Here is a 10,504-nt window from a genome sequence, read left to right as displayed (position 1 = left end):
TCAGTATATGTTCTAACTAAAACGGTATATTTTGGTATATTCTGAGGGTCAGACCGTACATTTCATTGATAATCTGCGGTCACACTGATCACCATCGCTATTGTTTACATGTGTGAACATTTTTACCTAATTTTACGAAAAATAACAAACAAAAATACAAAATAGGCACGAGATGAGTTCGCCAACAAATAAAAATGCCAGCGAAACGAACGGGAACAAGCCGAAAAAGTCGGGCAAAACAAACTCCAACGCCAAGGGTGGTACTCTGGACTCGCGCGGGGAATTGGCGGACCTCATAAAAAAGAAGGCCGAAACATCGGTGAGGCATGCACAAACACGGGTTTGTACAACAAATTATATCAATCTTGTGACCCACAGGAGCAACTGGCCAACCTGGAACGCCAGATATATGCCTTCGAGGGCTCTTATCTGGAGGACACGCAACTGTGCGGCAACATAATACGCGGCTGGGAACGCTACCTCACCTCCAACAAAGCCACCAACTCAAAGGCCGACAAACGCAATCGAAAGTTCAAGGAAGCCGAGCGCCTGTTCTCAAAATCCAGCATTACCTCAATGGCTATATGTAACCGTAAGTGGATAAAGCCTTTAAGAAAACAAATTCTACACATCTCTTCCTTCTGCCAGCCGAGCGTGCCAGTGAATCGGACTCCATAACGAATGAGGACTCCAGCGACAATCAGATCTCAATGAACCAGCATACGACCACAGCCCATGACGGGGCCACGACAATCAAAAGCACACCAAAAGATGAAAAGGGTAAGGTGGAGATGCTATCAGGTCCCGACGGGTTGCGATTCCTTTATGCATATTATTTTACATAAATTTAGTTTGTAAATAACACAAAAGAAAGAATGTATGTATGGCTGGGATATCCTGAAAAATGCTCTCATTAACGTGTCGCACTTTTATCCCCACAGATTCACCCTCGCATCGGAATGAGGGAAGTCTGTCTGCCAGTGGGGGAGGAGGGGGTACGGGTAGCAGCGGATCCGGAGGAACCAACAAAGATTTACTGGGTACACCCACTTCCACAACAAAAAGCAAACTCACGTCCAGCTCCAGTGCCACGGCGAAGAAGAGCGGACACATAAACAAGAAAATACGCCATCGATGATAAGGATGGCCTCACAACAGAGAGTTAACAAACCACTTAATGAGTTCAAACAGATTTGAAATTACTTTTTAATTACAATTAATAAAAGAAAAGCAGAATTAAATGGTTGTCTTTTCAATTAATTTGCTGCCACCTAACTTTGCTCAGTCTGGCCACACTGAATCGATGAAGGTACAGCTGGGTAGCTTCAGCTGACGGCCAAGTGACGTGTATTCTAGTTCCTGAACCAGAACTAGCTTGGAATTTTTTGTTTAAACCTTTTCTTATGAAAAATTCAATAAAAGGGAGTTGAATAATTAGCCATTCGTGTAGAATATTGACATTAGTCGGATACAATTATGTATTCAGGACAGAGGGTCCTAGCTATCTAGTAATATTCCACCGAATATCAAAATCGCGTAATATGATTCCTACCATTGTAGACCAGGGGGTATTCAAATACACTACACGAAGATAATAAAACCTGAAAAATTTAAGCGAAGTTCAGGTGAAAAATATTTTGGTCATTTAAGATGAATAAAAAGAGAATTTAATAACAGTACTATTTTCCGCGGTTTAACTCAAGGTGTTCGTGTTTAAATAGAGGAGGTTTAGTGGGTTAAGTAAGATTTTCATCGGTATATTTTGAAAATGAGAAGGTATATTTCGGTATATTTTTGAGGTCAGACGCTCATAATGAATGGGCTATAGAAAGGGGTATGGACAACAGGCAAAAACAGCCAAGGCAAATTGCAAGGTTCGTACGAACTTTCACCTCGCGTGTGAGGACAACATACCTTGAATACAAAATCGGCAAAGTACATTGGGAATATGGGGTGGATTTTACATAGCCTGCGTTGAATTTTCTGGGCCATTTTGCTTGTTGTACATACCCTCTTTTTCCTCCCATTATGTAGCAAATGTGTAGCTTTAACGAGAAATATTTTTCTGTCGGCAAAAATTATTGTTGAAACAAACATATTTGACATCATATCCTGTTGGGGGAACTCAACGACTTTTGGCACAGGAACAGCTCCTGCTGAACAAACCCTTCAATATCGACAACCAAACGCACGCACCTCTCGCCAGCATGGGTACGATGCCACAGCAGCTACGGTTCCGTGCAATTTGTTTATGTCTGCTCGTCGTCGGCAGCTGCTACGTGTCGCAGTCGCAAGCAGACGAGCACAATCACAAGGTGAGTTTGCATGCACCTGTGCTAACTGCTGACCGAACTGCATTCCGCATTCCGCAATCCGATTCCCATTCCAGTACAATGACAGAGAGGAAGTGGTCCTGTGGATGAACACGGTGGGGCCGTACCACAATCGCCAGGAGACGTATGCCTACTTCTCGCTGCCATTCTGCAGCGGTGGGAAGTCGTCCATTTCCCACTACCACGAGACGCTGAGCGAGGCTCTCCAGGGAGTGGAGCTGGAGTTCAGTGGCTACGAGATGGACTTCAAGACGGACGTGCAGCGATCCACCATCTGCATGGTGACGCTGGCGGACGAGAGCGTCAAGGCCTTCACCTATGCGGTGATGAATGAGTACTGGTACCAGATGTACATCGATGGCCTGCCCATCTGGGGCAAGGTGGGCGAACGGGACGATCGCGATGGCAAGTACTATATCTTCACGCACAAACGGTTCGACATTGGCTATAATGGCCAGCAGATTGTGGACATCACTCTGACGACGGATGGGCGGGAGGAACTAAAGCCAGGGGCACAGATCAATTTCTCGTATGAGGTCAACTGGAAGTCCAGCAAGGTGGAGTTCAAGAACCGCTTCGACAAGTATCTAGATCCCAACTTCTTCCAACACAGGGTGAGAAATACATGACATCATCCGCGCTGCTTTTTTTTACGCGTTCATTTCTTACAGATCCATTGGTTCAGCATCTTCAACAGCTTCATGATGGTCATCTTCCTAGTGGGCCTTGTGTCCATGATTCTGATGCGCACTCTGCGTAAGGATTATGCCCGCTACAGCAAGGATGAGGAGGTGGACGACATGGAGCGCGATCTGGGCGATGAGTATGGCTGGAAACAGGTCCATGGCGATGTCTTCCGTTCCCCACCCCACACGCTGCTCTTCTCTGCTTTGGTCGGAGCTGGCTATCAGCTCATCTCTGTTGTGTTTTGCGTCATCATGTTTGCCATTGTCGGCGAACTCTACACGGAACGTGGCTCCATGCTGTCCACGGCGATATTTGTGTATGCCGCCACCTCGCCCATAAATGGATACTTTGGCGGATCGCTCTATGCTCGTCTGGGTGGACGCCTTTGGATTAGACAGATGTTGGCCTCGGCCTTCACAGTGCCTGTGGCTGTTTGCGGTACGGCTTTCCTTATCAATTTCATTGCCATTGGTTACCATGCCTCCCGCGCCATTCCCTTTGGCACCATGGTGGCCGTCACGTGCATTTGCCTGTTCGTCATCCTGCCGCTGACCCTCGTGGGCACTGTGGTGGGCCGCAATCTAGATGGCCAGCCGGATTTCCCCTGTCGCGTGAATGCGGTGCCGCGACCCATTCCCGAAAAGAAGTGGTACATGGAACCGCTGATCATTGTGCTGCTTGGTGGGGTTCTTCCCTTTGGCTCTATTTTCATTGAGATGTAAGAAAAAACCTTCCGAATATCGCAGAGACATCCTGTAATCTTGTATATTTATCCATTTTTCAGGTACTTCATCTTCACCTCATTTTGGGCATACAAAATCTACTATGTCTATGGATTTATGTTGCTGGTCTTCACCATCCTGACCATTGTCACCGTCTGTGTGACGATTGTGTGCACGTACTTCCTGCTCAACGCAGAGGACTACCGATGGCAGTGGACGAGTTTCATGGCGGCGGGATCCACCTCCATTTATGTTTATGCCTACTCGTTTTACTATTTCTTCTTTAAAACCAAGTGAGTCTACCCTTTGGATTCTGGAATGAATATGGAATTCTAATCCCTTTTGCCTTTCAGAATGTTTGGCCTGTTCCAGACGGCGTTTTACTTCGGCTATATGGCCCTGTTTAGCGGCGCCTTGGGCATCATTTGTGGCACTGTCGGCTATGTTGGCACGAATCTGTTCGTGCGCAAAATTTATTCCAATGTGAAAATAGACTAGGATGAAGATCAGATGATCCGCCCAACCCCCAACCGCCCCCCCCCCCCCCCTCCCAGATCTGTATATCATCGGAAACAGTCTACTATTGTATTTACTTAGTAGAGCTTTAGTTAACAATATTCTGCGTGTTTTCTTTTGCTCCATTCGACCTCCCACGCTGTGTTGGCATCCCCTGTTTATTTCTGTTAGTTTCTCAGAGATCACTTCTCATGTTGGTGTGAAAATGAATGCCAGTCCGATGTATTCGCACCAAAGATTATATATTCAATTTATCTATGTATAGGCATGGCCATAGTACATATGTATACAATATCGCAACCGTTTGGTAATCATGTACAAAAATGGAACAACTTCAAATCAATTGTAAAAATGTATTGGATCCAAATTGAGAGTTTAGTTAGTTGCATTTAATGATGCCATAAAACAATGGCAATCAATTCGAAAACTAATCAATTTCGTCCACTTCATTTTGATCTAATCAATGCGATAAATTAAATCATTTATAAACATGTATAACTCTCTGTTGTTCATCAACTAACTCGCTCTCCAAAATAACACATCATCTTAACTGAACCTTATTCTAAATCTTAATATTCATCTACTTGTGTATCAAAATTAAAAGTATTTGATGTTCCACGAATTGTTTACAAGAAAAACCCTCCCACTTGAGATCTTTGGGTTCGAAAAATGTACTGTTCGGCTACGTGCTATGGCCTCTGTCTAAATACATATATTATTTAAATTGTATGCCTAGAAAACTTATCAAATCTATGCAATTGCAACAAAATGTGACTTGAATTTGTTTGCGCCAATTAAGTTTATGTACGATGCAGATGAAATGTGCTGATTAGCAATAGTCGATAATCTAATAAATAATAAATAATAAATTCAATATGAAAAGCCAAGATACCCCCCACAAAGCCTAGCTGCATCAGATGCTATCACCATCGTTGTTAATCAGCTCTCTTAATTTTTTTTAAAATATTTGTTGTTAATTTGCTCTCAAAAGCTTATCTGTCAATTTATTAGAGTGGAGGCGTAAGCGCCAATTTCTTATTCTTTTTTTGTTGTCTTTTTCGATTTGCAGGGAGGCAACAGAGGCATAGCTGGGGTAAGTACTTTTGGGATTATTCCATGACAGCGCCATTGATAAAGACATTTTTTGTGTGTTGGATTATCGATAGTATTTTGGGCATACTTCGAGTCCGTATAGGGCACGGCAGAGTGGGTTATGCTCTGACGATAGTCGGAGTTTCCTTTGTCTGTTCCGCTATCTGTGCCTCCCCGCCCTTATCTGAGCGCTCTGGAGGGGTCCAATGTCACATGGCGCTCCCTGGAAGTCTCCACTTATACATGGAGTGGACGCAGGAGTGGGGCACTAATGGCGCGTGTATTCTCGGGGGCCTTTGTGTAGTCAATGGTATGCTCCGACATGTCGGAACTGTAGCAGGGCAGGCAGAACCTTTTCATTTCCAGTCCAACAAGAACCAAAGATTCGTTTGGTAATTTATGCTAATTTTGATAAAACTATAACGGCGCTTGCTGGAATTTTCTGGAAAGTGTTGAAGCGTAAAAGAAAACGTATCGACTGAAGGGTTTAATGTGACACCAAGCGGTCCCCATCTCTGCCCACCTCCACATAAATGGTTTGATTTAAACAAATTTTACGACTTGATTGACATCAGATGCACTGCTGATGGTTCTGTACCAATGTATCCATTGGAATAGAACCCTGCTGACCCAGTTTGTGAGTCTCTAACGTGGCTTGGTCTCTGGCTAATGACGCTCGTATATACATATGTAGGCATGTAGCCAGCTTGTTGCATAAATTATCATAAATGTCAGAACCGATGGATGTTGATAGCGTTTTTCCATTTGATGTGCGGCCCATCTCCCTTTCGATGCTGTGAGCCAAGAACAGTTATGGCCGATAAAGGTGATGCGGGAAAATGTATTTTCCGATTTTATTTACATATTTAAATGTCCAGCCTCTGCGGCGGTTTGAAGATGAACCTTATAAAAGCCCGATTCCAGGTCATTGCTCAGATCAGTCTCTTCCGCAACGACAGCATGAGATCTTCTGTCCTCTTGGCTATCCTTCTTTTGGGTGAGTTTTGACAGACAACGGGCTGGACCGGACCGGGATTTATTTTACTAAACATCCTTCGCTTACAGGCATTTGCATTTGCTCAGGCGTTCAGGCTTCGCTGGTGAAATGCTCTTGTGATCCTGGTCCAGCTGGAGAGCGAGGCCCCCCGGGACCTCCGGGACCGCCTGGAGCTGGTTTCGGCAGTGGCGGTGGCGGTGGTGGTGGGATTGGGGGAGGACATGGTGGCGGCTTTTGGCCCTATCCACCCACGCCTCCTTTTACTCCGAATCTGCCGATCATTCCAGGACCGAGAGGTCTTCCCGGACCCCCTGGCCCGCCTGGATATTGCTTCCCGTGTCCGGCAGTGCCGCCACCGATCAGGGCTTACCCTCCTCCTCTGGGAGTTCCCGTGCCACCATTTTTGTCCACTCAGGTGGGAGGAGGCGGTGGAAATGCCGCCTCCGCTTTGACCTCTGCAGTGGGCAACATCATAGTGATTCCCTCGGGTGCGGGAACGGGATTAACGGGACGCGCACAGTTCTACCACATCTCGCCCGATGGCCAGGTGCTGCGGATCGATCCCCCAAAGGATGTTCCCAATGAACTCTTCGATTCCCTGGGTGCTTCAGCAACCAATCCAGCGCCACAGCCGCCTCAACCGCTCCAGCCCACGTCGGCCTCCTTGTCGGGCATAACGCCACCGCCCACCCAGGCCACGCCCGGGGAGCAGCAGCAGACCACCGTAACGCCCGAGGTCCTGGACGAGACTGTGTTCGCGGTCAGTGGCAATCGAGGCAAGGACTTCCTGCGCGGCAACTCCGAGGCCAGCGACTGGCGGCGGATCCTTCTGCTCGGCGAGCGTCCCACCGAGGCGCCCATCGCCCAGCACCATCCCAGCCAGCTCGGCAACAGCATGGAGAGCTTCCAGCGGGCTCTGGTCGAGCTGAAGGAGAAGTATGCCACGCTCATGCAGCCAAGGAGCGGCAATCGATACGCGGTCATTCTCTGAGACACAGGCAGCTCCCAAATAAGTTATAAATAAAGTACTGAATTTTTTTTTTACATTTAGATTGATCGGACCTCGTTTTTTTACCAGCCAGCTCTTTTTACTATGTTTAGATGCAGTTCTTGGAAATCCAATTGGCAAATCGAATTTCTTAGTAATGATACGATCCAAGAGCGGACTTTCTCTCCCATCAGGCATTTGAGTCTCAACCGTCACAAGGTCTCAAATTGAATTTCCCAGAAATGGCTGGGATACAAATACGATTTTTGTATCTGCAGCAATTATCAGATAGATAGGGCATATATTTTTGCGCAATATATTTTATATTGCCACATGATTTGGCGACTCTTGTCACTTGGCTTCTGGGAGATTAAGATTTCTATCAGACGTCCAGCTAGACGGGCTGTCAAAACAGCAGAAGTGATAGACGTCATCGTCATCGTTTGCTAAAATCAGAGTCCGCTTTCTTCTCTTTCGTCGTCATCAGATGCATTGCTCAGAACTTGAAAGAAACATTTCATGAGCAAAGATAAGCTCGTCAGATCAGACCGTATCTGGGTTCGTGTGTACTAGCATTGATAGGATTACTTGGGGCCCAACACATTGAATAGATCATGTGACGCTATGGGTTTTATTTGTCAGAGATTAGGAGAGCCCCTGACAGATACCACACTTTCTTCTGATACCTCTCTTCTATGACAATCCTTAGACCTTATACATCTAGGGTGTGTCAGAGATCCCGATCATAGCAGACACTACACACTTAATCCGCCCAAAGGTACAACTTTATACGTCATTAAATGGATTTCATCATACTGCCATCGATTAGTAAAGAACCTTTGACTGGGCAGAGAATATATTTTCAGTATTGAGACTAGGTACATAGGAACCTAGGAACTCTTTAAAGTTCGAAAATCTAGATATAGCATGACGGACAGGGGATTATATGAATATCCCAGAGGTAAAACCCTCAACGTCATGAAAGTCATGTGAAAATCTTTGAAACAGATAAGCAAATTCAAATATATTGATTATATATATATATATATATATATTTATATATATATATGTGGTATTTATTGATTGGAAATGATGTCTTATAGAATGTACAAATAATCCCCAATCTAATTTCGTTTCTTGAGCTCCTTTCAGGCGGAACGGGGCGTCAGGCGTCTATCAATCTTTTGAGTATTCATTGATATTGATGATGATAAAGCGGACGTGAGAATCGTCAAGTGGTCAATCCCTAATTAAGAGTCCTTCTGGCTGTCAATCAGTTGGTGGCAGTCTGGCAGGCGGTCAGCCCATCGCCCACACAGGCGGCAAAGGCCATCATGTGCGGAATGGTGTTCTGCTCGTACACTCCAGTGAAGAGGTGCGCCCACGGACCGGAGGCAAACACGGCCACGTCCTCGCCACCGTGCGTCTCCGACTCGAGTGGCACCATCGCTGGGAAGAGCTGATCAAAGTCCCCGGTGGCCAGGACGACGGGATCCTCCCGCTGGTGCGTCTCCGTGTTGTAGTAATAGTCGAAGCTCTTGCCATTGGCATAGCTGAGGGGCAGGTAGGGCTTATTATCGAGGCCGTTCGCCTTGGCCGATCCAAAGATGTCGCTGCCACGGGGCTGATACCCGGCCACGCTGAACGTGTGCGAGTGATCGGAGGTGACCACGATCAGGGTGTCCTCCGGGTTGGTGATCTCGCGGGCCCGCTTCACAGCCTTCGACAGTTCGGCGGTCTCGTCGAGGGCTATGCGCGCCATGGTATCGTGATGACTGATGTCGATCTTGCCGCCCTCCACAAAGAGGAAGTAGCCCTCCTCCTCGGTCTCCAGCACTTCGATGGCCTTCTCCGTCATCTCCTCGAGAGTCGGTTCGTTGTTCTCTGGATCGGCCAGCTGCTCCACATGATAGTGCATGTGGCCGCTGCTGAAGAGCCCCAGCAGACGACCCGTCTCTGTGGCATTCACTTTGAGCAGCTTCTTCTGGGTCTTCACGAAGGTGTTGCCAGCGTCCAGCGCCTCGAATTCCTCCACCAGATTGCGGCCATCGGTGCGGCGTCCCTTGTCGTAGAACTCGGGATCGTAGAAGTTCCTCTTGCCGCCGCCGAGCATCACCTTGAGCCGGCTGCCCACCTCCCCGTAGATCAGCTGCATGGCAATGTCCTGCAGTCCCTCGGCCTGCTCGCCGCAGCCCTCCTCCAGCAGGGCATTGTTCTCCCATTCGCGGTCCGCCGTGTGGGCATACACGCCCGAGGGCGAGGCATGGGTCACGCGCGTGGTGGTCACCAGTCCGGCCGCCTTTCCGCTGTCCATGGCCCACTTGCCCAGGGAGAACACATGATTGCTGGCATTGGCCATGGCCTGGCAGTCGCCACGCAGCACATGGCCGTTCACACCGATGGTTCCGTAGTTGGCCTTCACGCCGCACAGATAGGAAGTCGAGGTGCAGGCACTGTCCGGCACTATCTTGTCCACGGAGTAGACCTTCGAGAGGCCAGTGAAGGGGAACTCCTCGAAGGAGAGCTTCTGCTCCTCGCCGCCAATGTAGCTCCTGGCAGCAGCCAGCGTGGCCAGTCCCATGCCGTCGCCCAGGAAGAGTATGATGTTCTTGGCCCGGTTCGTGTTCCGCACATGGCTCAGCTTTTCCCGCAGCAGCTGCTTGCTGGCCGCGTGCCAGTACGCCTGGGTCGCCTCCTCACTGCTCGTCCTGGCACGGGCGCTCCTTGGCAGATGCGGATGCATGGACTCCTCGTCCTCTACGGGTGCCCTTTTGGGCACCGCTGCACCCAGCGCCAGGGTGATCAGGCCCAGGCCCACAAAGAACTTCAGAGTCAGAGTCATTTCTCTCTCCACGTTGCTTTCACTGCGTTAGCCAAGTGAATACTGTACTTTTCAGCACATAACAGGCCGCTATATAGCCCCCGATCCAGATCAGGTGCCGCTCGTGTGAGGAGTCGATAGGGCAGTGGCCAGGGGCTAGAATTTATGGCTCCTCCTTGGCCAGACCGTGATACTCACGTTTCCATTCGCCACTCGAGATAATCATTAATCGATGGCCACTTTAGATTCCACAAATCACAAAAACACAATCATATAATACACGTACTATACAGCAGTATTACAGTAACAAAGTGTGCAAAATCGGTGGCTATATAACCGATTCGATTC

General features: G+C 47.9%; 4 protein-coding genes across 5 annotated transcripts; 3 read left to right on the top strand and 1 right to left on the bottom strand.

The window, feature by feature from the left end:
- The first annotated feature begins 44 nt into the window (after nucleotides 1-44).
- Eaf6 (chromatin modification-related protein EAF6/MEAF6) lies at nucleotides 45-1,241 on the top strand. Of its 2 annotated transcripts, none has more exons than XM_001353703.4 (4): nucleotides 45-319; nucleotides 379-592; nucleotides 649-780; nucleotides 942-1,241. In XM_001353703.4, exons 1-4 carry the CDS (start codon nucleotides 173-175, stop codon nucleotides 1,136-1,138), a joined length of 690 nt encoding a protein of 229 aa, XP_001353739.1. In that variant the 5' UTR covers nucleotides 45-172; the 3' UTR covers nucleotides 1,139-1,241. The 2 variants fall into 2 exon arrangements, with proteins under 2 accessions (XP_001353739.1, XP_033238344.1); XM_033382453.1 differs by having other exon boundaries at nucleotides 46-319; nucleotides 649-877; nucleotides 942-1,030.
- A 762-nt stretch (nucleotides 1,242-2,003) lies between these two features.
- TM9SF3 (transmembrane 9 superfamily protein member 3) lies at nucleotides 2,004-5,132 on the top strand. The gene is made up of 5 exons (XM_001353704.4): nucleotides 2,004-2,315; nucleotides 2,390-2,947; nucleotides 3,005-3,738; nucleotides 3,805-4,035; nucleotides 4,096-5,132. The coding sequence occupies exons 1-5, from the start codon at nucleotides 2,208-2,210 to the stop codon at nucleotides 4,238-4,240; spliced, it is 1,776 nt and encodes a 591-aa protein (XP_001353740.2). The 5' UTR covers nucleotides 2,004-2,207; the 3' UTR covers nucleotides 4,241-5,132.
- A 1,103-nt stretch (nucleotides 5,133-6,235) lies between these two features.
- LOC4813329 (collagen alpha-2(I) chain) lies at nucleotides 6,236-7,399 on the top strand. Its single transcript, XM_001353705.4, has 2 exons — nucleotides 6,236-6,347; nucleotides 6,416-7,399. Exons 1-2 carry the CDS (start codon nucleotides 6,248-6,250, stop codon nucleotides 7,336-7,338), a joined length of 1,023 nt encoding a protein of 340 aa, XP_001353741.3. The 5' UTR covers nucleotides 6,236-6,247; the 3' UTR covers nucleotides 7,339-7,399.
- A 992-nt stretch (nucleotides 7,400-8,391) lies between these two features.
- Alp9 (Alkaline phosphatase 9) lies at nucleotides 8,392-10,293 on the bottom strand. The gene has a single exon (XM_001353706.4). It carries the CDS (start codon nucleotides 10,175-10,177, stop codon nucleotides 8,609-8,611), a length of 1,569 nt encoding a protein of 522 aa, XP_001353742.3. The 5' UTR covers nucleotides 10,178-10,293; the 3' UTR covers nucleotides 8,392-8,608.
- Between the last annotated feature and the right edge of the window lie 211 nt (nucleotides 10,294-10,504).

The sequence above is a fragment of the Drosophila pseudoobscura genome, chromosome X, assembly GCF_009870125.1.
Source record: "Drosophila pseudoobscura strain MV-25-SWS-2005 chromosome X, UCI_Dpse_MV25, whole genome shotgun sequence".
Classification (NCBI taxonomy): domain Eukaryota; kingdom Metazoa; phylum Arthropoda; class Insecta; order Diptera; family Drosophilidae; genus Drosophila; species Drosophila pseudoobscura.
This window is presented reverse-complemented; position numbering and strand designations above follow the sequence as displayed.